Source organism: Seriola aureovittata, chromosome 12 (assembly GCF_021018895.1).
Source record: "Seriola aureovittata isolate HTS-2021-v1 ecotype China chromosome 12, ASM2101889v1, whole genome shotgun sequence".
Taxonomy (NCBI): domain Eukaryota; kingdom Metazoa; phylum Chordata; class Actinopteri; order Carangiformes; family Carangidae; genus Seriola; species Seriola aureovittata.
In genome coordinates this window covers 15,584,492-15,611,393 of record NC_079375.1, presented here as the reverse complement: position 1 = coordinate 15,611,393, position 26,902 = coordinate 15,584,492, and the positions used below count along the sequence as shown (strand labels likewise).

Here is a 26,902-nt window from a genome sequence, read left to right as displayed (position 1 = left end):
ATTCACAGGCAAGCTGTTGGGATGATCAAATTTCACAGCCACTGAGCTAATGGAGAACCCAGATTGGAAATAGTTCGCAGGGAGCAAGAATGTACTCAGTAGAAATCATGACAATCTTATTTCTCCAGTGACGAAGGAGAGAGTTTTTAGCCATGTGAGCAGTGTTGGTCCTGGTTGGTTGGTTGTAGTGCCACAAGCAGCTCAAGGTTTCCACTTATTGTGTGAAACATCTCTACGTCTACTCGTTGGATTGCCACAAAACTTGGTACGGGCACTCTCAGTATGAATTAATAATTTGAATTGAACTTCTAATCTCATGCCATCGTCTGGTGTACATATCAACTTGTCCAACACTTTGGTTTATGACCAAATGCCTGCAACACTAATGATATTGCTATCAGCCTCAGCTGTTTTTCTGTTTGTGCTAAATGACCTGCTAAACACAAGGGTATTGGTGGTATCAGTGTAAACAAAGTTGGACAGAAAGATGGTTGAATTGTTAGGAGAGAAGAGGTCACACATCAAACCCAATCACACCCAGAAAACTGCCACATTCTAAAAATATCAATCTACAGGATTCCTATACATTTTCCCTGCATCCAAGTCCAACCAACTATTTTCTTCGCTGACATGATATAAACATATTTCATATCTCATAATCCGTGCGTCCAGCATGTCCAGTTTGCTGTGAAGCTTTGGGCAGAGGCCAGTTTGTTGGCTAAAATGAATCCTGGCCACATCATCAGATTTCTGTCCAAGGTTATTTTTGATTTGGGAACATCACCTCTGTAAAAATTGCATTGTCAAGCTTAACCTCAAAAAGAGTATTTGGAGGTTGCTAGGGCCTTGTTTTGAAAAAGGTTGTTTGAAATTGAGATAAGTGTGACGCTAAATCATTTCTCACCTTTGTTTTGCGAGCTGCAATGTTCCTATTCTTGTCTCTAGGCTTTGACAAATATGTGTTTCTCAGTGCAAGTCATCTTACTAACTTATCACGCAGCGAAACAGAAGAACATAATTTCAACAAAGAGAAGAGCTGAAAAAGTTAAACTTTTGGAAAGTTCTTCTTGTGGTAGATTCACTATTATATTATGCAGATTGTAAAGAGGTACTCTTGTGTTATTAACATGTTAATGCATTTGAATAACACGTGAGTGAAGTGATACTTCGAAGCAATGATATTATGGTTATTTTGACCATTATGACCAGTGCATTTTCACACCAGGAGAGATTTGAATACAGCCACTTAGTCTGAGGTTGCCTCTTCCACACAGGAGGAAAGGAGGGAGGGTGGGGGCGGACAGGTGGATGTGAGAGGAGCAGCAGAGGCCACAGGCAGAGCTGTAGCTGGAGAGGAGAGGAAAGAAGAGGAGAGTGGCCTTCAAGCTGTTTGCAGTCCTTGTGTCTAAACGGATGACCCTGTTTAGATTAGCGACTCACATGAGAGTCTAAATAGCTGACCATGACTTGTTTCCACTGTTAGTCAAAGTTAATTACAAAGGTGGCTGCGGTGAACGGGATGGCATACGGATCGTGTTAAAACATGAGTCGTTTTTGCTCAGTGGTTTTGGGATTACACACATTTGGATAACAATAAAATGTGTGGTGTGACTGGAATATTGTACTATAGGATGGATTGCCATGAAATTTTGTACAGACATTCACTGTCCCCAGAGGATGGCTCTTACTGACTGACCAGCACCCACAGCAGGCTGACATTTTTGGTTTTAATGATATTTCCTGACAACTATTCGATGAGGATGAGGTTGAGGATTCATCCTGAAGATGAGCCATACAGAGTCTCATGATGCCCTCACTTTTCCTTTATCACAGCAAGCGAGTCAAAATTTTGATTTATTCTAATAAATATCTCAACATCTACTGGATGGATTGCACAAAGTTTTGAACAGACATTCATGGTTTCCAGACTATGAACCCTTCTGACTTCTGAGAACCCTTTCACTTTTCATCTACCAACATCATCTGTTCAAAGTTCAAAATTACATTTTGTCCAATTCTTGCAAAACTTGACATTCCCACCAGCCTCAGCTGTACTTTATATTTAGTGCTAATTAACATGCTAACATGGTAAACTAGGATGGTGAACATGGTAAACATTATACCAGCTAAACATCAGCATTAAGATCAAAGCAGCACTGTGCCTAAGAAGAGCTGCCAGCTGTGGACTCTTGAGTCTTGTTTTCAGTTACTGCATAGTTGGAGCTTTCTTTGAGGCAAAGAGAACTGTGTCGTAAAGATGAATTAACAATGCACAAGATAAATCACAATCAGTATTTAAATGACAAGAAAACAATAATATTCTTAGTCAATGCAGGAGATGGAGAAAGTAGCCATAGTTTCTTTGCCTTTAGCTTAACTCTACCACTCACCCCCACCCCACCCGCTTTTGTCTATCTCATTGTGTCATCATGGGTAGATATACATTTTTTCTCCCCCAGGTTGCAGGGCTTCTCTCAGCCCAGCTGTTCACTGTGACTGGAGGAAACACCAAAATAGAAAAAAAAAGAACAAACTACCCTCTACCCCCCTCCAGCTTTGCTGTTCTCTGTGCTGCAGCCATCATGCAGGAGAAGACAAGCCACATCCTGAAAGTCAGGGGAGCCTTCATCCTCCTCCTCTTCCTCCTCCTCATTCTCCTTGCAGACGGCACGGAAGGTCTGTTTCCATGACAACGGGAGAATTAAGGACGAAGGAGCGCCATCCCAAAATGACACATTGGATTTAGGGGCTACTGAGAAGATAAATCACCCCCGGTGAATTGATAGAGGAAACGGATTGGATTTTCTGAATCTGAACCGCATTAAGAATCCTCGTTGGTGGATTTAGTTTGTCTGCTTATCCTGCTGCGTCTCTTGTTGATGCAAAGGGTGACATTAATAATAATCATACATAGACCGGCTGTCAGTCATGATCAACAACAAACTGAGTCAATCACTGCGTAGGTGAAAGATTTTGATAACATAGTCTTTATTCTTAAACAATCACTAACTTCATTCTGATTTTTATTATCAATGCATATTTTTAATTTCATCTCACAATTCATAATGCATATATGAGCGTGTTCCAATGCAGTGAAATCATCTGCAAACATAAAAATAATAAATTATACTTGATACCACATACAACCAGCCTTTGCTCACCCTTTCATACATCAATAAACCCACCAAAAGTGCTCTCCTTCACTGCTTTCTCACATTGGCTATTTTTACCTCCTTACTTTATTCATCTTTTTCAAATCCTCTCATTCTGCTGTCAACAGTTGACATTGAGTACATCCAATTTCATGCATTGCTTTAAGTCCACATGTATCTCATTTGCACCAATATAAACCTCTATAAAAAGATACCTATATATGCTGGTCTTGCCTGTTGACTTTCAGTGTCACATCTAATATACTGTATGTATCACTGTTATGCTGTAGGTGCTGTGGAAGTTGAACTAATCTACCATTAGCTCTTGCAGGTAACTTGCACCAGCTATGGATCTGGGCCCCAGGTGGAAGACCCTCCCAGATCCATGATGATATATCACTGCGATTTGCACTGTGCAACTGAATGTGTGCTATTTACTGTACATACCACCAAACCGAGCATACAATTTCCAACCAGATATAGGAGAGATGTATAAACTCTCGCTAAAATACTGATCAAAATGTTGCATAAAAAAGTTTTGGACCTTTTCTCTGAAGATTTGAAACAATCTTTTAGTTGCTCTCCCCTCAAAATCAATCCACGCTTACATCAACTTTTACTTTCATGCGATGGTCATGCTTCGTCTCGCTTCGTATAATCCCTTTTTTTCAACCTTCCTAACCTGGCTAGGCTTAGCTGTACACCGTCTGTAATGATAAAAACACCACCAACCCCATCCCGACCTCTTGAAACACCACACCGGTGGCCAGGCTTTGTGCAACGGGTGCTGGACAACGAGCGGTCAGCCTTTACGTCTGGCCCCATTCACGGAACAATTGTAGGACTTCCTGAGTTAGACAAACTAATTGGGGATTAGGAATGAGTTATGCAGCGTACACAGCGTGCGCGGTGTACCAGTCAATTCACCTTGTTTATACAGCCCTGTCAGCATGTTGAATTATGAAAGAGAAGCTTTCCTCCACAATGCAGCAAATGGCTCATTTCATGGGTCACAAAACCAGGAGGGATGGAGACTCTATGGGTTACCATGTCAGAGAAAACAAACGGTGACATGCTCTCACTGGGATGGTAAGACATCCTTCCTTGAACCTGGCGCAATCCAGACGAACTGGCTCCTCAACGAGGCGCTCTGCTTCCATTGTGATGGGAAAGTCTTAATGATTGTGACCTCTACATTGAAAATATCAACAGGCCAGGTCAGTGGATTATTAAACAGTCAGGCAGTCAGACCAGTGTTGAGAAATCTCTAATGCTTTCACAATGAAAGTAACAGAAATTATACAACCTCTTGAAAACCAGTCAACACAAATCTACACTGCCAGGCCAGCTAATACAACTTTCTTTAAACCGTTCTCTTGCTTAGAACAAAACAGCACGAGTCTTTCATTAAAGATTATTTCATGATTTGTCCATATAGTTCAAAAGCATGAATTATGGTATATAGTTATACTTGGAGAGTTGTTGTTATGGCCTAGCTAACAGCAGAGAAGGGGGGGGGGGTCTGTGTTTCTTGAGGTGGTAAATGTGAAGTGACCGTTTATGGCCATGGCTCATAGTGCTGATGCTGGTCATTATTTTCCTCTCAGCCTTTGGAGAGATTACTATTCTTTGCCATTTTAGACAAGTTTGGACAACTCTTTACCTAAAACCTTGCAAACATTAAGCGCATACTGAAGCTTTATCAAAACAGTTTCCCTTTGTTTCCGACCTTTGACCTGCCTATTCAACTTTCTTTGTCAGTCTTACCTACTGACAAACACCCCAACCACAGACACGTGTTGTCAGCTTGTTATTACTATTATTTAGAGACATACTCGACTGCTCTCTGTTATATTGCTTGTATCCTGTCCTGTCATAGTAGGACAACATAGGGGAGATCATGTAAGAGTGTTTCAAAGAGCCCTATCTGTCCTATTAGTCTCATTAGTCTAACTTACAGTACACACCTGAGTAAATTACATCCCACCCTAAGCACTCTGTTCCCATTGGAGTCCAACACAGAGAACTATCAAATACATTCAGTCTTACCCTCACACCAGAGCAGATAGTGTGACAGTGCGTTCAAGATCAAACTGTGAGAGAAGAAAACATAGGAGTAATTGAAAGAAAACAAAAACAAACTTTCTTAAGTCTAACAAAAGAAAGTCAGAATAACCATGACAGTAACTGGGATGATAAGAGCAACTGATTAGTAGTGATGATGATATAGTTATTAATGACAGCAATAACACAATAAAGCGCATGAGAGTGCAACAGCATTTAGAAAAAAACAAACTCAATGTATGAAAATTGAACATGTATTAAAGCTTGTTTTTCACAGCATAAATTGGAAATGATAGATATTTGTATTTGTGTGAAGAGAGACCACCATTCCTTTGTTTGTTTATCACAGCTTTTTCTCTTTTTTTGCATAAAATGTTGGTCAAGTCCTGATTGAAAATATTTTTTTTTTCATATATATATATCCTCTGGTTTCATATTAATTCATCTAAAAGGTTTTCACAGGCAAGAGTTCAGTTTGTTGTTGTTTGTTGTCTTGGGTGTACAGTAGTAGCTCCTCGTTGTCGTCACAACGCCCTCTTTCCTTTCAGAGGGGATGGTGGTATGTATTTTTGGGGGGAGGTGAGTTTTCCTGTGGCCCCTCCCCCTGAGTCAGGATTAGGCCACTCCCCCAGCCGGAAGCCCCTCCCCTCGCTGCTATGTGGAGTCCTGATTGACAGCTTTCCCTCCGTTCATGGTGGGAGTCCCTGAGCTCTTTCTGGATCGGTGCTTGTCCTCTATCTCATGCAGTGACGGCTCCCTGTACATACAAACTGCAGCGGAGATGTAAAGAGAGCAAAGGAGAAGGGAGGAGAGGAGAGGAGGGGAGGGGCTCAGAAAGGGGACAGTGGAGAGCAGATTGAAGAGATGGATGTGCAGACAGAGACAAGGTCAGGTGTGACGCTGGAGGGACAATTATACCAGGCTGGGAGGGATAAGAGAGGGAATTAGGGCCATGTCAGCACTTTTTTTCATCACATTGCTTGACAAGTTCTCAAGATAATATCTATGAAACACTACTCTCACTAGAAACATGTTAGAGGTGATGTACCCACAACAGCTGGAGAAATATTCTAAATGAAAGTGCTTTTTCTTTTCTTTTTTTTGTTTTGCTGAGAGTTAAATAAGAAGATTGATTTCACTCTCATGTGTATTAAATATCTAATCTTAGCTGAGTATGACTGGAAACAAGGGGAAACAGCTAGCCCGGCTCATTTGGAAGTCTTTTGGAAATATTGCATTGGTTGAAAAAAGTCTGATATAATGCACCATTTACTGCGGTGGTTGTTGGATTTGCTTTAGACACAGCAACACTAGCTGCTTCTGTTTCATATTCCATCATTAAGATAATGTTAAGCTAACAAACTGCTGCTTTTGGCTTATTTAGCGTTCAGACATGAGGGTGGTATCTATAGACTCGCATACCTCTTGGCATGAAAGCAAAAAGTGTTTTCCCTGAACTATTTCTTTAATAAATAATCAAATCCTATTAACCTGTCTGTCAAACCAGGATTATTTCTCTACACATTAAAAATAACGCTATACCAGATGTTTTTAGCCTATTAACTGTGAATGTGTATACTTTAAATTCATGCCAACACTTTTCCAAACTCTACCATACATTTTGTATTCCTTCGTACCGTTCGAGCCATCAGTTTTCCATTAAAAAAACATTAAACCTGCTTCAGATAATCTATTATAGTAAATTAACAGTCTTATTGCAAGATGATTAGTTTAAAGTAGTGTTATAGCCTATCTGAAATTGGATTAGTCTTTCCAAAGTAATTACCAGGATAGGACACACAATTTATAGTTAATTGTAATAAAAACACACATTATCACAGGTAGGTTACTAAAACACAATTAAGAGCTCTTTCAAAAAACATTGTTCTACAGGCTCTCTCATACCTTCAATGGGCCTGGGCACAAAGTGTGATGAGGGCTTAGTCTTCTTGACCCGATTGCCCTTCATAACTTGCCCCTCCTTGGTGAGGCCAAGGAACCAGGCTCGGCCCGACTCCTGCTGACGGTATACAGTGGACGAGTAGATCACATAGTAGTTCTCGAATACGGACTCCTTGAACTTACACTCCGGTGTGAACATCTCCTGCAAACAGGGGGGGGGGGGTGCAAACATTAAGGAATGCATACAGTAGATCTAAAAAATCAATGCACACAGAAAATGAATTAGGATCCACATAAATATCAAAGACACATGCAGAAATAACCAGCAACAAAACAGACGGAGGATTTTAATGAAATCGCATTTAAGGAAGAAAAAAAAAAAGCTGTGTCTGTTTCACTCTGCCAATATTGGCTTTCATCACTAGCATGTGTACATTGCCAAGGTCAGTAAACATACTGTATTCTCTCTCACACACACACACACACACACACACACACACACACACACACACACACACACACGGAATCCAAGTAATAAGACCGATAGTCCTATTAGAATAATGGTGAACAATGGAAGATTTTTATCTCTCGGCTTCATTATCAAAGCAGTAAGTCAAGGAGAAAGCCAAGGGGACACACAGGAGGTGGAGAGGAATGACAGGAAAAATGAAAAGATCCAGTTACTGGATACACTGTCGGGACCGAGTGCAGTGCCAGATTATTGCCATGACAATGCTAGAGAGGAAACAATGTTCTTGGCTCTCTAACTCATTACAGATCTAAGCTGCAGTAATTTGGGTAATTTGTTAAATTTTAATGGAGATAATGGGGGCACTGAGTTCCAAATAGGCAGGGAAATGTATGTCTTTACTTTTTCAACAAAATCTAGACTTAATAAAGCAGGTGAGCTGATTAATGTGCGATGAGAAGGTGGGTGCCAAACCTCATCACCCTTACTCCTCGTCCCTGCTCTCCCTGAATGTTTTCCGACGGCAAGACGGCAAAATTAAAAACCAACACCAGTCAGTTTGAAGGACAGGGAAGTCATGTGTGTCCAAAATAGGTGCAGGTGATGCAGAACAGCTGGCTCTTGGTGGATGCTGGGTCGTCTCATTTTAGGCAGGCTCTGTGTGTGTGTGTGTGTGTGGTTTTGTGTGTGTGTGTGTGTGTGTGTGGTTGTGTGTGTGTGTGTGTGTGTGTGTGGTTGTGTGTGTGTGTGTGTGTGTGTGTGTGTGTGTGTGTGTGTGTGTGTGTGTGTGTCTGGGAGTCGGTGCTGTATTTCATTCATTAATATCTCCTGCAAGGTTCTGTGCCCTTTTAAGGTTGTCCATTTGACTGACAGCCCAATTCTGCTTCCCGCTGGAGGTGACTGTTTAGTTTTTCTGCCTCCTCTCTATTACAATGTAGAGGAATTTAATTTTGCTTGTGAAGGTCAAAGCAATGAAAATTTGCTTTTAGATTTTCTTTAACAGTGTCCTTCCAGAAAAATCACTTATTCTGTAGACCATCTTCAGGTATTACTTTCTATTGACGACATAACGGCTGTTGAATTTTAATTTTCATGTTTCTGTCTACCTGACAAATTTAAATCCAGAACTCACTCTGCTCTCAGCTCTCTTTTGTTCTCGACTCAGTGGTGCACCACCACCACGGAGAAAAATATCTGGCTCTTTATAGCCGCTAGAAATTTCGGTGTGTTCACCATCTAGTTGGCAGGTAGGCAAGCATACAGTGGATTTATCAGAGCTTTTACACTGAAAAGAGCTGCCCGCTGTGGCTGGAGACAAAGTTGATGAGAGCGCTGAGACCAAAACATAAACAGCGCAGTTGTGGGCCATAAAACTCTCGTCCCAGCAGTCCCGTAGAGCTGAGGGTAACTGCAGTCGGGTCATACACGATGGACAGATACAAATGAGGTCAAACAAAATCATCATATTTAATATTTAGTGGAAATCTTTTGCAGTCAATGACTGCCTGACATCAGCTGCTGCTTTGCATCTCCCCTGGCGATGCTCTGCCTGCTTCAGCTCGCGCCTGTTGTGGAGTCTGTCTTTACTCAGAGCTCAGTGACACTGAGATCAGATGATTGACTCGGCCAGTCGAGCATATTCCCCCTCTTCAACCTGAAATGCTCTCTGGATATTTTGGCCATAAGTTTCAGATCGCTGTCCTGCTGAATGATGAAATGTCATCCAATGAGTTTTGACACATCTGGCTGAATCTGAGCACACACTCTGCGCCTGTGTACCTCTGCATTCATCCTGCTGCTTCCTCAGCAGTGAAATCATCAATAAATGCCACTGTGCCTATTCCGGTGGCGGCCATACTGTACATACCCAAACCATTATAGAACCACCACCATGTTTGACAGATGAGGTGGTGGCTTTGGGTCATGAGCTGTACCTTACATCATTTTGACTGAAGTTGAGTTTTGTTTCATCAGTCCATAGAACTTTGATCCAGAACTCCACTGGTTTCTGTCGGTGTGTTTTTGTGAACTGCAGCCTGGCCTGGTCTGTTTTTTGAGGTTTACCGGTGCTTTGCATCTTGTGGTGAATACTTTGAGGTTATGGTTAGGAAGGTGTTCTCTTGATTGTTCACAAGGAAACATGTCCGTCTACATCCTGAGAGCATTCTTGACTTGCTGTGCAGACAAAAAGGGGCTTTTCTTTACCATTTTGCTCATCCACTTGCGCTCCCCGGTCGACCAGCTCGTTTGCCATTTTCTGGTTTTACTGTGAACCAGTGTTTTTTTTTTTTTAGAACTGTTGAATTTGGCAAACTAGCTACCATTAATATTTTTTGCTTGTATGGAGCCTCATTATCATATTTTTCACTTGCAAGGCCACCTCTTTATTCCTCATATTGACGGACACCTCCACCTAAATCTAAGCAGCAACTCTCAACTACCCCAATCAACTCTGATTGGCACTGGAATGTCGTTTCAATTATTTTCTCTCAAACCAAGTTTCCTCAAGCTCAGAACCCGAGGAATCGAAAATGTGTAACTGTCCAAATACTAACGGTCTGGACTCTAATTCTCTGTGGGTTTGTCACTAATAGCAATATCACATTACACATCACTTGTATCATTTTCATCCATTGTTCATCTAAACATTAATTCATTCAGCTTAAACTCACCCTGATCAAAACTAATGCTGTTTTAAGTCTATGTGTTTCTGCGTCTTTGCCTGCGCGCCATGCCACAGTTCAGAAATATGAGTCATAGTTTGTGTGGCTGCTCATTTATGAGACCCAGCAGTGCATGGCAGGCTGCGTAAAGGACTCAGGGAAGGTGAGGTCACATGGTTGGCAGTGTGGAAACGTCTCTCTGGTCAGCAGGAGGGAGGACAAGCTTTGTGGAGAGGTGATGGCGGAGTTTATCTGGGCCTGCTGACACATTGTCCAGCAGCAGACATCTCTCCCTCTGTGGGGGCACTGGGGGTCACGTTGAGCCTGTCTGGCTGGGTGTGTGTTTGTGTGTGAACATATGTGTTTGAGTGGGTAGGTGGGGGGTGGGGAGGTGGGGACGTGGGGACAGTGATAAATTACACACCAGCAGGCTTTGTCCCTTCTTCATCTGGAGCCCAAATCAGGTCGAGCACACGCACACACACGCACACACACGCACACACACGTACACAAACACATAAGTGCTCTCTACTCTCCTACCCTTCACAATCAGCCACTTTGCTTTGCCGACACGCAGTAGAATCCCCTCCAAATTCGTCCTCAAGGACGACACTCTGTTACTGTCTATGAAAAGGCTCGGGGCAGTTTGGAAATCACCCTGGCTGTGGCTTGGGAATGATAGGGGTGGAATGTAAGTGACTTTGAAGTCTTTGACAAAGTGCCTTGTTTGTGGATGACTGAGTGAAAATATGAGGCGAAGAGACGGGGTCGGAGCATCTCGTGATTAATGGGATCTCCTTAATGGACATGCATGAACCAGGGAAGCACACAGGGAAGAAAATGGACAGAAAAACACGTTTGTAAATGGACACAGGCGTACACAAAGTCATTGCAACACACATGCTGTCGCACATTAAAAATGCACGCCAACAGGTTTTCCCTGTCACTTCCTCTGCCACAGGAATACATAATCAACTGAAGTTGTTTCCGCCACTAAACAAGGAAGATAAAAAAATAAGACGTGCCATGTTTCAGGAATAGCAGGCTTAGTGATGGTAAACTGATCGCAAGGACACTTATTTATATTCTGTGGTGATCCGAAGGAGAAAAGTGAAGGACTTGTTAGTGAAACCGGGCACGTGAGACTGATCACACGCCACCATTAGGCGTCTCAGTAGGGAGCTAAAGATAAATAAACACAGAGGTCCACCTGAGACCCGCTGAACAAACATCATGGAAGTGCGGGGGAGAATAGAAATGTTTTAGCAGTTTTAACACAAAACAATTTGCATTTAACTTATTTTTTTATGAAATTCTGCGAGCTGAGTTGACAAGCACTCCTGCTGCCAGGCAGGTGTGATTCTACAGGCATCGATCTCATACAAGGAAATAAGTTAAAGGTGCTGAAAGGCACTGACACACACGCAGGTGACGTAACACAAAGATCTGTTGCAGAAATATAAATATGTAGTGAATGCAGGTGAAGGAGACAAGGGGAACAGGTGAAACAAGATGCAGAGAAGAGCATCAAACTATTTTAGAGACATCAGTTGCTTTAGCTAAAGCTGTGATGGTAACTGGCAGTTAGTTCAACAAATGGCTATGTCTATCAAAGGGAGGCTATATGGGAGGTTATTCCACTTATGAATAGCTGTGGCACTAATGAGCCAACGTAAACATGGATGTAAACAATGCAGGTTTTTCTAAGAATTTACTTAATAAACTATTTATGAATATAAAAACGTTCATTAGGCCTCAGCAAACAGACTGTAAACTTTGGGGAGAAACACTGAATGTAAACTGTTTGTTAAAAAATAATGGAATTAATCATGGGGATGTTTTTCTATTGTATATTACGAACCTGTCGGCCATCTGGTTTACAGAGGGTTCACAGAAATGGAGTTATTATGAGTTCATTAATTTCCTGTCAGTCATTATTTGTAATATTGGGTGTCATCTGTTTCTCTGGATTACAGGGTATCTTAATCCTGGATCCCCTTGCCACACAATGTCAAACACAACAAACAATAACAACACAAATACCAGATGACACTGTACAGTCAAACAGATATGAGTGATTGTGGAGGGTGGTGGTGGTGGTGGTGGTGGGGGTGCAGGTGTAGGAAATGTTAGATGAAACACGAAGCAAGAGAGCAAGATGTAATGGATATAAAACTGGGTTGCCAACAGAACTGGGTTGAACGCATCCTGAATCCAAATCAGTTACTGGCTCTATCTGAGGAGGGAGGCAGCACTCTGGCTCTGCATTAAGGAGCCCTGCTGCTGCTGCTGCTGCCGACACGCGACTTTGGATAAAGATGCAGAGGATATGGGGAGGACCTCCATTTAAATATGGGCCCGAGCCACTGGTGTATGTGAGAGATTTGGCCTCGGTGAGAATCCCAGCCCTGCCATGGAACTCCCGGGGAGCTCATTATTATTCCGGGAGAGATTCAGGTCGGGGATTGTCTAGACATTACTTAAACCGAAAAATTCTTGTTCTCACTTTTTCCATCCCTGTCCTCCCTTTCCTGTTTATGTTTTCCTCTGTCTCTGTCCTTGTAAAACCTCCCGCAGAGAGGACATTGATGGCTAATGGCTAAAATCAAATCACAAGCACATACTAATGCCCAAATAGGCAAATACTCTTTCTCTATTCATTCTACTCATTACCTGCCTCTCTTTATCTTTCTTCTTTGTTTCTCTTTCCCTGCAGAGAGCACTGTCACTATCTGTCATTAGACAGACAGATACATGCCAAAGCAGTTAGTCAAATAATCTATTAGTAGGCTGACAGAGAATGATTCACCAACAATTTTGATAATGTATTAGTTATTGAGGCCATTTATCCAGCAAAAACACCAAACATCAGCTGTTAAGATGTCATCCTGGGCGTTTTTACCATTTACTGACAATTTATAGACTTAATGAAGTGATAAACTGAAGAAAAATATCTATTAGCTGCAGCCCTGACACACACAGTGTGCCAGTGTCTGATTCAACCCCACAATAACTCCCCATAACCACAGACAGAAAAAGATCAAGACACAGGAGGGGGGCAGAGAGAGACTACTCGCAAAATGCCCATTATCATTTGTCACTCGAACAAAATCTGAAGCTCTCCCTGACCGTCCACACCAGCTCTCTTTCTCTCTCTCTCTCTCTCTCTCACTCTCCCCTCAGGGCCTTCTGTGAGACTTTTACTGCGACATGTTATTTTTTTCTGTGACATAAATAAGACACAGTAAAATTAGCAGCCGATTGAACATGTGCTCTGAGGATAGATAGATAGATAGAAACGGAGAGAGAGAGAGAACAGTGGTTACTGCTGTGCAGTAAACTAGGTCATATTGAGAAGTGTTATAAATAATGGAAGGGAACTCTTCATTGTAGATGCTCAGCCCCCACGCACTTCATTGCTAAACACTCCACACAAGCATTATCACCCTGCTCACCCATGGCTACCATCAGCTTCCAATCAGCAACAGGCTCAGCTGTGAGCTCTGCACTCCAGGCAAGACGAGCCAACCAGCAGCCTGCACATATGAAACCCCATACATGTCCTCGCCACTTCATTGATCAACAGCAATGTTAAACTGACTACTAAAAATGATCTAGGTCCCTGACACCTTGATGAAAGAGTGAGAGAAAGTTGCAGCACGACAGCATCTCGGCTCGAACACACAGAGGATAACGCTTGTCGCATTCCTCCACTAACAAGACAAGAGCAAAGAAGCAGGGAGAGAAGCAGAGAAGGAGAGGTATTCCTCAGTAATTATCCCTCCGGGGGGGTGGGGGGGGGGGGGGTGGGCTGTGCATCTCTGCTCTCACATGTTAGTGAGACAGAACAAGGTGATCAAACAAGCAGTGAGAAACTTTATATTTTGGAGAGGCAAACAAAATTAACGGAGAATTTGAATGAGAGAGGGGGAGGTGGGATGGGGGTAAAGAGCCGAATTAATAACAATAAAAGTAAATGTGAGTAAATATGAGGAATGAAACTGAAGGACTTATTTTATAGCTGTGATTGCGCCACAAGAGCACTCATAAAAGTGTGAATAAAGAGCAGAAATGTTTGTCTCAACTGCTCTCTGGAAGCGCTTTAAGGAGTTCTCACACTATCTATCGCATATGTTATCTGAATTTCTACGTTAAATGGGGAAATAGAGAGAGAAACAAAGGTGATCTGTGCTTTCATCCAACGGCTTGCATGTTAATTTAGCCTCTTTATGAACAGCATCACCTGCATTCTGCTTACCGATTGCATGCTAATTTCCCATGCTTCACATCTGCGAAACTGGACCTCCTCTACATGGCCAAAGAGTGTGTCCATTTAATTGAAATGGCCTTTCAACTGTTACAGCAAAAATGCCTTGCCTCCCAACAACCCACCCACCCTCTCTTCTCCTCTCCTCTCCTGTGATAGAAAGGTCAAAACTTTGTTCCTCCGCCCATAAAAATGAAGATTAAAATGACAGGTGGAGAGTCGTGTTTGTAAAGATGAGAGCTGCCGTTTGACCCTCAGGTGCTGAATCACTTGTAATTAATAATAATCGCGTACGTGCAAATGATGATTACATCAAGGGTGTGTGGGTGGGGTGGAGGGTGGGGTCATTCGATATCCCCAACTTGGGGTCAATTTAATAAATTAAAAGATTGCTGTCTGTGCGTGATTAAACTTTAATTAGACGTGGATAAGTGGGTGGAGGTTTATTATAAGGCTCATAGTGGGGCTGTGAATCATGCGCTTGTTTATGAGCCTTTAGTTATGAATGGACGTCTACCTGGATGAGTCACAACAGCCTGCGCATTTATTGCATGTCCTTCTCTCTGAACTTGCGAGTGCTCATACATCTGCCGAGGCACCGAGTTGTGCTGAACGAGAATGGTTGTTCTTCTGAAATGATGGCTCTGAATTTACTGGACTCAGCGATTATTCAGATTTGGAAAAAAAAACATCATGTACACTGTTTATCAGGTCTATTTCAAAATGTTCTCCTGCCTCTCTCGCAGTAAAGCGGCTCCCTTATCAATAAATGTAAGTTGCAATACAGCAGACCCGGGCTTCACCATGCCCTTCGTTTTATGAGTATTTTGAGAACAAAACAACAACAACAAAAAAAAAGTTCGATAGGCAGTTTGTGAATTCCAGCTTCCTGCCAGTCATTCATTATGGCTGTCTGCCGATGAGACCGCAATCGCCAAGTCCCTCAGCAGAGGTTTGTGGGTAACGCTTCCCCTCCCATCCTCTTCTTTCCTCAGTAACACTGAAACCGTGAGACTGGATGTTATATAACCATGCCAACTAGGGATATCCTCCTGTCTCTATATCTCTGTCTATGCCCCCACCCAATTTCTCTCGCTTGCTGTGTGTGTGGTGTGTGTGTGTGTGTGTGTGTGTGTGTGTGTGTGTGTGTGTGTGTGTCTGTCTGTCTGTCTCTCTCTCTCTCTCTCTCCCTCACTCTGCAACTCATTTCTACAAACGTGCTCCGGAAACATGTCTTCATCCTCAATGCAAGAGCTACGACTTAATGTTTTCTCCAACTGACATCCGTGACTGTGTCCACCCCCACCCATGCCTCTGCTGCCCACACTCGCCTATATGCTTCTCATATATTACACTGCACATAAAATATCCATCTTCACAATACTTACTCCCCCACTGAATCTTGATTTTTTAATTTTTTTTGTGAGATGTGCTGTATGCACGTGCGTTGGACTTTGAAGACCATTTGGCTGACATAAAAACAAAATGACTTCAAATTAATCCCTGAACAAAGATTTGCATCAGAAACAAGTAAAAGCATTTCACAGCTCAGATTGCATTGATATAAAAAAAAAGGACATTTTCGCTGTGTTGTATCCTTTCATGATAGCAGGAATCCTGGGATAGAAGTCCGGATGAAAGTTGAACAACGCAACATCACTCACATCAAAAGAGAATGAAATTCAGTGGAATTTCTGTTTATAGCTACTACATAATGAGTCTGCTCTGGTAGCCAGTAAAAGAAGAAGAAGCAATTTTTTAAAAAGGGCTGAGCACTGAACTTGATGTCAAATTAAATGTAAAACACGCACGGTGCTGCTTCAACAACAAAGGGGGGGTTTGGAAAGGGAGGTGGTGGTGGGGGGGATAAGTGCTGCACAGCAACACAAAGGCACATCTGAAGAGCTCTCGAATACAGCAGAGATGAAAGGGGTTTGGAAGGGCTGAGTCTTTGCTGCAGTGGGATATTAAAAGAGACAACAAACAGAACAAAACACAACACGTGTAAATGAACTAATACACATGCCGGTAACGAACACACGTGCACAAACCTAACCGTGTGACCGGAGCAAAGGGTCGCGTCTTACCGAGCTGTAGAGCATGCCCTCGCCATTCATGGCGATGTAGAAGCCACTCTTCACCCCCTGGATGGCCACCACTCTCAGACCCACAGGAATAAGATTAAACAGGGCTGCAGGGCAGACGGAGTGAGGGAGGGGAGGGGAGGGGAGGGGAGGGGAGGGGAGGGGAGGGGAGGGACAGACACATGCAAAGAGACAGAGACAAAAGAGAGACATCAGACAGAAAGGACAGAATAGGATAATTGAGTTTTCACTTAGCTCCTGTGGATACGACAGCCTCTGATCTCTGTTCTTTGGCTACCTGTCAGCGCTAACGTGAATGGTAGCTATACAGGACATAGACAATGGCAGCTCTGAGGCACCTGAGTCTCACAGTGAAGCATTAATGTTAGAACAGGAATACAAAACTTTCTGGTGACAAATGATGTTTGCACTAGAAAAAAAAACAAAAAAAAGATGGCAAAGCATCCGGAGCATCTTTGTACAGCAACCCAGTTATGTAGCTGAATGAAATTGTCCTCGTAGTAATGTCACAGTAGCGTAGATTTATGTGACTTTGTATGCGACAACCCTTGTTTGAACAGATGCAGTTTGCGCTGTCAGTCAGAAAGGGAGTGAGCCAATATAACAAGAGAAAGGAGGCTGAATGACAGTACAGAGTGCAACCGCGGTGAATGTCTTAAACCCTCTGGAAATCCGGGTTTAAATCGTAAGTATGTCTTCGTAACATCCTATAAGCTGAGCTGAGTATAACAAGGAGATGCCTGTAAAAGATTTCTCGTTCATCCAAGTGGATTCATCAGTTCTGAAAACAACCGGCCGAGTTCCAACAGATTTACTGTCAACTCTGTAGGTGAGTCCGGCTCGACCTGAGGACTGGACTGTGACTTCCACGTGCTTTGGTTTGTGGAGGGCGTGAGGACGCTCTTTACCTGCTCCACCCTGCCTGTATTATTGCGATGATCGTTCTGAAAGTGGCGATAGGGACTATCAGATAAAGCTGGCAGGGATGAGAGGAGACGTGCCAACGCGGGTCTTGTCTGCCGAGCAGATTCAATTTCACTCAATAAATATCGACATGCTGCTTTCGCCTGCCAATGGTTTCAATCTGCCCTCAGGCCACTGGTGGGGGTGATACACACTGACCACTCCTGCGGCTAGGTACACTCTTAAGAAGCGGGATGTTTGCGGCATAAAAGCAGAATATTAGTCCATTAGCACCTTAAAATCTTCTTTTCTCAGGCCTCTCATTCTCTTGATTTTTCCTCTCTCTCTTTTCTGTCATAACTCTCTCCATCCCCACGGTCTGTCCCACCGCCCCCACCACCGCTCCTCTTTCTATTTGTCTTTCATGGCTGCTGCTTTTGTCGCTCCGATGACTGGCGGTGTCTCTCAGAGGCACCGTGCACAGTTCTGTCACGTATCACTAAAACCCAGGAGTGTTCCACCCCAGAGCACCTCCACCTATCAAAACATATACTAGCCTTTTTCTCAGAAGTCATACTTATAGTAGGGCCCTCAAAAAGACTCACCGTGAGGCCCTGGCTTGAACAGCAGGAGGAAAAGAGACATAAAATATGGTGAGCTAGTACACTATTTTGCTATAATTACGATCTGCCGTCCCTGCTCTCATTTGCCTGCCAAAAAATTAAACAGCTGACAGGAGCTGTCATTCAGCTACCTTCTTAATGTCCGGCTCTTCTATTTGCAGCTCAAGGAGTTGATGGATTCCATAATTACAGCTGCACTGACTGCTGGTTGAGTACCTGATGACTATTCTGAAGGCGATTCCTCTTCCTTAATAACCTCAATCCTATCTCTCACTGAGGAAAAGCGAGCGGCTGGGCCGGTGCAGGGACAGAGTTAAGAGATTTCCGGGGATCTTCTATCGTCTGAGGGCCACACAAAGTGGGTTCAAACAACCCAATAAAGAGAAATCCTTGAAACGGCAAGTCTTCCAGTGGAGCAGTAATCGGCTACAAGCAAAATCCTGCAGGTAGGCTAAAGGAAGTGCATTTGATGTGAGGAATACTGGCGCAGCAAGAAATAAACCCCGCAGGAAAGGTTTAGAGAAACACTGAGCCAAACTTCAAATGCCAAGGGCACATCTCCAAATCCAGAGGGAAAAGCAAACCCAAAGATGGCAGCGTGGGTATATACAGTACAGGCGTATTAGTATGTGTGCTTATATGCAGTGTTTAATAGTATTTTTTCTCACACTTTTCCATCACTGTGCCAGAGTTGATAAAGTACTTGAAATCAGTGGCTGGGTCTTAAAAAGTCATCCTTCGTCCCATCCATCAAACCGGGAGTACCAGAGACAGATGGAGTGTGACCGCCTGATACTGCAGGTGTCTCATAACCAGCAAATATCTTTCTAGAGGCTCAGTGTGTGCAGGTAATTACTGCAGGCGATCAACTGATGTCAATCAAATTAATAACTGCTGAAATTTGAACATGGCTCTTAATTAATTGAACGGTGTTCTCTCTGGCTCTGCCAGTCAGCCATGCTTACCACTAAATCACTTTTACGTGCTATAGTAACAACCTGTTCTACTCCATCACCTCTCACAGTTTACTGAATATTTTGAGTCAAACAAGTTTTATCATTCAAAAAGCTATGATTTAATTCAAGCAGAATATCATTTATTTATTATTCTTAGGCATTTCTCCGACAAAAAAAGTGTCCTTGTCTCAGCACTTTGTTGTCATTCAGTGCAGAAATATAAGAAATAATAAAAAATGAAATTGAAACGCGCTCTGGGCTCATGTCGCACCTTGTATGCAGGCGGCATCATGCTCCCGTCAGTTCCACTGAACCTCCCCCTGAAAATAAATTACTGTATTCAATCTGCCGCTGCTGAGGATACTGCAGGTCAGAGGGTGGTGTGGTTCAAGGGTGGGGGTAATCTATTATTCTAATAATCCAGCCGGGGCAATCAATAGTTCAGTGCAAGACCTGAATACCAAATCTTCTTTGTCCGGTTCTGTCTTAATCACCCTCTCTTTTTCTTTTATTCTTTCTGCCTCTCTCTTTCTACTAAGAACTCTTCACAGTTCTTCTTGCTGCACCTCCTCCTCTCTTCCGCCCTCTCTCTCTCTCTCTCTCTCTCTCTCTCTCTGTCTTCCTTCGGACTGTCTCTGAGCTTGAGGCATCTTATACAGAGAATTATTCATTGGGTACAAACGGAGAAGGTGGTATTTTTAGTTTCCTGTGGCTGAATTATTCACTGCATTCCTCCAACCCTGGGCCAGCGGAACTGCTTAAGAGGAGGATTACCTCGAGGTGGGGAAACCCTTGCATTCAACAAAACCCTCACCAGCCAATCCCCCCCCCCCCCAAAAAAAAAAAAAAATAAATTACACAAGTGCATTCATCCTTTTTGTTCTGAAGACCCTTCCTTTATGTCTTAAGTAGTCCTCACAGAAGATCTATCTCCTCATGAAATATAAAAGGATGGGCGACAGGGAGAGACCGTTCTTTTCACTGCATGACTGCTACGGTCCAGCAGCTTTGGCTCCGGCTTCCTTCAAGATTGGCAGGATGTTTTAGAAAAGAAAGGTCATGATTGGTTTCCTGTCTGGCTTCACTCCAGACTGGGAGTGTCCTCATTATCGCTTCAACGACCATTCTCCGCTGACATATATCTCTTCCTTGATCCTTCAACTTCCCATAGGAAACTGTTACAAAAGCCGCCATGTTTTAATATGGAGGACCCCCTACAGACTCCGCCGATTTCCCTCTTTCCTGTTCCTATGGGGGGCGGAAACGGTGTGTTAGGGGACTATACCCAGGAGACTATTTATCCACTGGTAGTCCGCTATGGAAAGTCGATCGGTGGTGAAATATTGCAAAGAAGTGGCTCGGGGAGGGATCTTTGTGACAAGGAGTGAAGCTGTAGGGCTCCAGTTGTGTCAGGTGATGGGTTTCTCCAGGAAGGAGATTCTGCTGTGATAATCACACACTCTTCAGAGCTGAATCAATCAAAACAATGTGACATCTACGACCACGCAGTGTATACAGTAGAAATGGTTTACGTTGTAAGGCCGCGGCAGGGATATCGGAATTCATTTAATTTCGGAATAGAAATTTTGACACAAGATACGCCATAAATACAGCATTTGTTCACTGTGAAAGGTATATAGAAGACAGACTGAGAATACATAAACCATTTGAGAAGGTTTTGACACATTTATATCCATGCATACTGTTGCATAACCAGATGCAGAAAAGAGGCCACACCGCCTTGTGGAATTTGTTGAATAGTTCCCTTTAAAATTGTACATTTCTTGTATACATAATCCAAATCAGTGAGGGATTCTTAAACTAATTTGGGAGTGCTTTAGGCTGCCCAAATGGCATCAGTTATATAAGAATTAAAAATCATAGAGAACACCATATAAAATGTGGTAATATATTACATAACCAACTGACTCATTGCCATTAAATGTTTTATGCTGGAAGCTGTGGCTTCCACAATGCTCCACTCACTGTTGTCGCTGTTCTCGTCCTTGCTGCCGTCGATGGTTCCATCCGGCTGCATCTGCAGGTAGAAGCCCTGCTGGCTGAACAGTCGTGTCACGATGCCTTTCAGCTGCGGCTCTGGAACACACACACATACATACATACATACACGCACGCACGCACACACACACGCACACACACACACACACGCATACACACAAACCGACGGCCAAGCCACAGCCCCATCCCCACCAATAATATGTCAGAATAACAGTCTCATAATTATGACAAAAACATACAACTGAGTAAATACCTCTGCCTTCAGCTAAGTGTTTGCACACTGTTTATATCAAACGCTGAGATTATCACAACGACATGTTTCACAAACAGTGTTAAGTTAATTGAAAATAAGACAAGTTGGCTGTGGAAGATGGAGTGTACCACCAAAATAATAATAATTATTACATAATTAAAAACTTTTAGTGTTGTGTATTCCAGTCATATGCTCAATTTATTTAAATATTATATAAGAACTGTTTTTGAATTGTGTATCTTAAATACAAAATCAATGAATCAATTTATGAACTGTATCTATCAATATATCAATTAAATGTCCAATTATAATTAATCTTTTTTTTTTTTTTTCCAAACATATAAAACAGTCTTATTATTCTTGTGGCACAGTCTGACCTCCAAAGCTGCAAACGAATAACGTAAACTTACAGTACTAGAAACAACTTGAGTCCTTAACTCCTTAACCAGCTGGCGAATATCAATATGACTATGATGGACAGTTTGTCATAAGTTATCTGCTGCACCACATAATCCCAAAAAAAGGGTAAACTGCTGTTTGACAGGAAGGTCTTTATGATGGGAACACCATGACAGGAAATCAATGAAAATGTTGTTACTTTCTGATAACACCATTGTTACAGAATCTGGTGATTTTGCATCATTTGGAAAGTCTTTTTAAAGATCGCACTTTAATGCACACCGACATGCCAATGGTTTATTTATTTGGTATGAAGCAACTGTGCATGTTGGGGGTTATTCTGATTGATATTCAGTGAAATCGCTCTCTCTTTCACTAAGAGATTGAGCTTTTACAGGCAACAGGTTCACAACAGATTTTTTTGACATAACATGTAGGAGACTGACCTAAAGTTTAGGGAGTTTTTTTCCCCCATTACAATACCCCTGAACCAACCTCCAACTCTGAGGCGGTGACATCTGGCGTCTGGCCAGGGTGCTGCCTGAAGCGAACACTTCAGCAGGTGGAAACAAGGATTAGCTCAAGGCAAAGAGAGCCTCTTGGCTTCAGGCAATGCCAGGAAAACATAGATGTGTAAAAAAAAAAAAAAAAGAAAAAGAAAGGAAGAAAGAAAAAAAACTGTTTATCTGATGTAAAATGTATATGTGGTCTCAAGTGTGGCAGGTCTTTTGATCTTGTGTAAAAGAAGTAGTCAGATTCAGATGACACCATTAGCATAAATCAGACAGGAAAATACTGAAGCGTAATTCTGACTGCATAGAAAAGAAAGGGCATGTACTACGTATGTGACTGAAATTATAGATTCTTCTTAAGGTTGAGTGAGAGTAAAGTAACTCTAAAGCTGAAAAACAATGCGCTGCTTTTTGCAGTGGCTGAGATTTTGAGGCAAGCTCCAGTGAAATCAGACAACAATTCAGATGCTGGATATTACTAATCCTTTGTTTATTCTCTGCCTGACAAAAGAAACAAATTAAGCATTTTGTCACAATTGAATTGGTGCTGCTCGGTTTCATTTTATGTGCCCAAATAAACATTAAGTGACTGAAAATGCTTCGCGGGCACACGGCATGTTCTGACAAATAATATAACACGTGATTGAAATGAAGGAATATGAGCGAGCCTGACTGTCCTCCAAGGTCATAACAAGACATGGAGGTCATGTGATTCAGTGCAGTCCAGCCAGACGCATAAAACACCCAAATATATCTGGCAGGAAGAGACATTTTCAAACTTGGTATCAAGAGAGACAGAAAAAAGAAAAATCCAAATCCAGATCTGTCGTCAACAGTAATAACAGATGTTAGGTCTTTGCTTGAGATTACCGGTGCCTAAGTTCTATTTACATTATACAGGAGACAAGTGTGCCAAGAGGACAGCTCATAGAAAGACTTAGCTAAGTAGTGACCCCAGCTAGAGTGGGCTCACTTCTACTCAACTGTACATCATCCTGACCATCAATCCCCAACTCACCTACCCCTGGGGTGGGGCCATCAATTCCTGGGACAGGCCCTTCATCATCCATCACAGGCAGGGTGAGGAGAATGTGTGTGTGTGCTTGTGTGTGCCTGTGTGTTTGCTTAAGTGTATGTGTTTGTGAAAGCACATGGGAGTGTACACATCAGTAAATCACATGTGATAACTACACTTCCATAAATTAAGGCTTCAACGTGGGCCCGAGCAATCGCTGACGGCTCATCAGTTCCAATCATTTAGCGGAGAGTGTGTGCATGCTTTTGTGTGTGTGTGTGTGTGTGTGTGTGCATGCTTGTGTGTGTGTGTGTGTGTGTGTGTGTGTGTGTGTGTGTGTGTGAGTGTGTGTGCAGGTACACACAGACTTGCAGATAAACTCTTACAACATGAGTTTGTGCGTGACAAATGTCTTTCAGTGTCAACGTAAGAGATCATCATCCTGTGTGTGTACGGGCCATTAAAATGTCAATAAATTTACTTCATACCAATACAGAAGGACAAAAACATTTAAGTACGTCGACAAATGGCGTCATGACCATGAAATGGTGAATGATCACCTGCTCTGATACAGTGTTTGACAAGGAGAGACACATCATACCCATATACACCAATATACACTACAATAAGAACCTCTACTACACTTACACAGTAGTACTTGACACATATTTACAGACATAGAACGAGGAGCGAGGATAAAGACTGATCCGACATTGACTGACAAAGAGAATGAGGCAGAAACAAAATGAGAAGAGGCAGAGCCAAAGACAAAGAGAGGAAAGAGACAGAGGAGCAACAAACGGCTGGCTATAAAGAGAGCTTTAGCTACAAGAAAAAACAGGTAAGAAATTAAGCTTAAAAAATCCAAGAAAGCCACACAGAAGGAGGGATGAAAGAAAAAGGGAGAGAATCAGCAAGGGAGAGGGTCGTCGGCTGTCAGACAGGTGTTGAAGCCCCCAGCCCCTCCCTCCCACCCTCCCTCCCTCCCTCTCGGCCCCCCTACCCATCCACCCCACCAGCCACCCACCCCCTTCCCCAACCACCCCCCAACCCACCCCCCCCTCCCTGGCCGAGGAGGGAGTCGACATGGGCGCGAGATGGGGTGGAGACGAGAAGAAACACAGCACACACGGATGGAGGCTGAGCTACTGACCTAGCCTGCAGCCCTTATGGGACACCTGTGGAGGTTTCGAGGGTGCATCTTACGAAGTGGGTGGGAGGGTTGGGGAGGGGGGGTGGGGGATAGAAGGAAAAACAACAGTCTTTTAAACAGGCAGAATTCATAAATTCTCCAGTGTATCGGCTGTTTATATGCAAATATATGGCACAAGGCATCAGTGGAAATATAAGAATGATTAATTAGAGGACATGGAGCATCTGTCTCTGCTGCGAGCTTTACAGCTCGTCTGCCTTCCTGTCTGGCCATGTATGTCAGTTGAAAGGAGTTACCTACCTGCCCAACAGTGTCTGGAGGCCTGACTGGTTTGTCGTCTGTCTCTCTGTCTGTCTGTCTGCTTATGTTTCTAAGCATTTTGTGGCATTTTTTTTTCATGGCACTGGGATTGTTTGTCTGTCTGATGAGGCTGCACGACGACAGGGATTTAAGTCTGTCTGTCTGTGTTGTCCTCCCTCTCTGCCTTAAAAAATTGATGTCAGTCTGTCCGCCTGCCTCACTCCTCATCAGTCTGTCTGCAGGACTCTGAGTGGACCTGACTGTCGTTCATCGCTCGACAGAAGTATCTGGATATGGGGAGGGGTGACTTGCACCGCTGGCTTGTTATCTGTGCACCAGGACAGAACCAAGAGAATCTTTTTTTTTTTTTTTTTTTAAACGGGGGGGGGGGGGGGGGGGCTATACCATGGATTGTAGTAGGCATGGAGCCTATGTCTATCAATACAGCCAGAGTAGCTCTTAATCACTAAAGCTATACCTCCCTTCACTGCAGTAAAGCTCCCTCTCTGCAATAAACATTTACCATTAAAACATTTAATCTCAAAAGAGCCTTGGTGCACTGCGGTTCAACTTATCTCCCCTCTGTACAACAACCTGCATTAATATTGAATTAGGCAATTTAAAGCAGCCTTTTTGAGTGTATTCAAGTTGTGTGTGTATATGGGTGTTTGGCAGGAGGAGGGGGGGAGGCGGGGAAGGGGGGACATAAATTAGGTGTGCAAAATCGAAGGCTTAAAGATACTATACAGCTATTGGAACAAAAGCTTTGACTGGGAAACCGTGGCATCAGTTTTTCTTTCAGAGTAATTGATGATTCTGATCAGAGCAGTATCACAATAGATAAAGGGGTAACGTCACAGCATATAGATCATTTCCTATACATCCAGGCTGCTCCTCTTCGGTTTATGAGAGGGGGGAGGTTGTGTCGTGGTGGATCGACAGACAACAAGAAGACCTAATGGAACAGGTGGATTCTTTTTTTTTCGCACCGCGGAGAAAATCTACCTTCTCCTCCGGTTCGGATTGGAGCCCTCGACTGCAGTATAATGCCTCTGCTGCTCCAAAGAGGGGCGGGGTGGGGTGGGGGGCTGGGGAAAACCGCTTCCATACGCACACATAACACACATCAGTGAAAAAGAATCTACAGCACTGACCTGGTCGCCGCCGAACGGGTCTTTTCTTGCCACTGCAGAAGCGGACTTTGCTGAAGACCCCCAAGAAATGCCTCTCGCAGAGAGAGCGGGGGTCTTTGCTGGGGCTGGGGCGACGTTTCGAGGTAGAGACCCGGTCGCTGTTCGACTCCCTCGCCTGGCGTTTCTGCCGGATCAGGGAGCTGGCGATCGCGGCCATCTCCCCGAACCGAGACTGAAAACCGAGAGTCTAGTTCGGCAGAGGTCGGATCTTTGATGCAGCTTCTTGCCGCAAAAAAATATAAGAGAGTTTGTTCTGTGTTTCGGCCCACGGGTGTTTCAACCAAATGTCATCCTGATCACGAAATCCTCCGAGTTCCGTGCATCATTGCGCTTCAGGTAGCATCCTCTTGAGGGGACCGTGGCGTGTAATTCAGCTGCTGCGAGTTTGTGGCACTCGGGGCTCCGAATCAACAGCAACCGATCTCAGCCTATATGAAACATAAATCTACGGTCTAGGCCACAGGGGCCGACATATCAGTCGTGAAAACATGCAACAGTGTTGATAAGTTGATGCAGCTGCGCGTCATTGGAGAGCTTCAGGTATTCCAGGTGAACAGCGCCGCGTCTGACGAGCACCACTTCGTAATCCTCATCTGCACACCAGCCTATCTTCTGGCTTCCTGACGCCTTTTTAATTAATTCGCATCAAGCTAAATCCATGCACAAGACGCTCGTTCGTGTCTAGAGAAAGGATCCGAACTTTTTTCCTTTTTTCCCCCCCTTCTAATTATTTACTCCACTCCGACGAATAAGACGGTCCAGGATGCTGTGCAGGAGCCCAGATATGTGAGCCCAGTCTCCCAGTTCCGCCGATGGCACCTCTAAATGCAGCCGGGCAAAAAAAAAAAATGGAATCGGCAGCAGAGGCTACTCTGCAAGGATGCTGCAGAGATGTAATTTAAGCCCACGGGGAGGGATTCTCGTCTGAAAAGCAACAATTAGTTGAGGCGAACA

At 43.4% G+C, this 26,902-nt stretch overlaps 1 protein-coding gene across 5 annotated transcripts in view; it reads right to left on the bottom strand.

Annotated features, from left to right (window-relative positions):
* Positions 1–2,964: 2,964 nt before the first annotated feature.
* The window catches only part of fgf12a (fibroblast growth factor 12a), a 38,446-nt gene continuing 14,508 nt past the window's right edge, over positions 2,965–26,902 (bottom strand). For 3 of the 5 annotated variants that reach the window (XM_056390661.1, XM_056390660.1, XM_056390662.1), the window contains 4 exons: positions 21,091–21,201; positions 16,605–16,708; positions 7,122–7,320; positions 2,965–5,986 (listed from right to left, as the gene is read on the bottom strand). In XM_056390661.1, coding sequence (XP_056246636.1) covers positions 5,871–5,986; positions 7,122–7,320; positions 16,605–16,708; positions 21,091–21,201 — 530 coding nt within the window. In that variant the 3' untranslated portion in view covers positions 2,965–5,870. Of the gene's footprint in view, positions 5,987–7,121; positions 7,321–16,604; positions 16,709–21,090; positions 21,202–24,455; positions 24,504–25,909 lie in introns of all 5 variants that reach the window. The other 2 variants (XM_056390658.1, XM_056390659.1) reach the window with 2 other exon arrangements.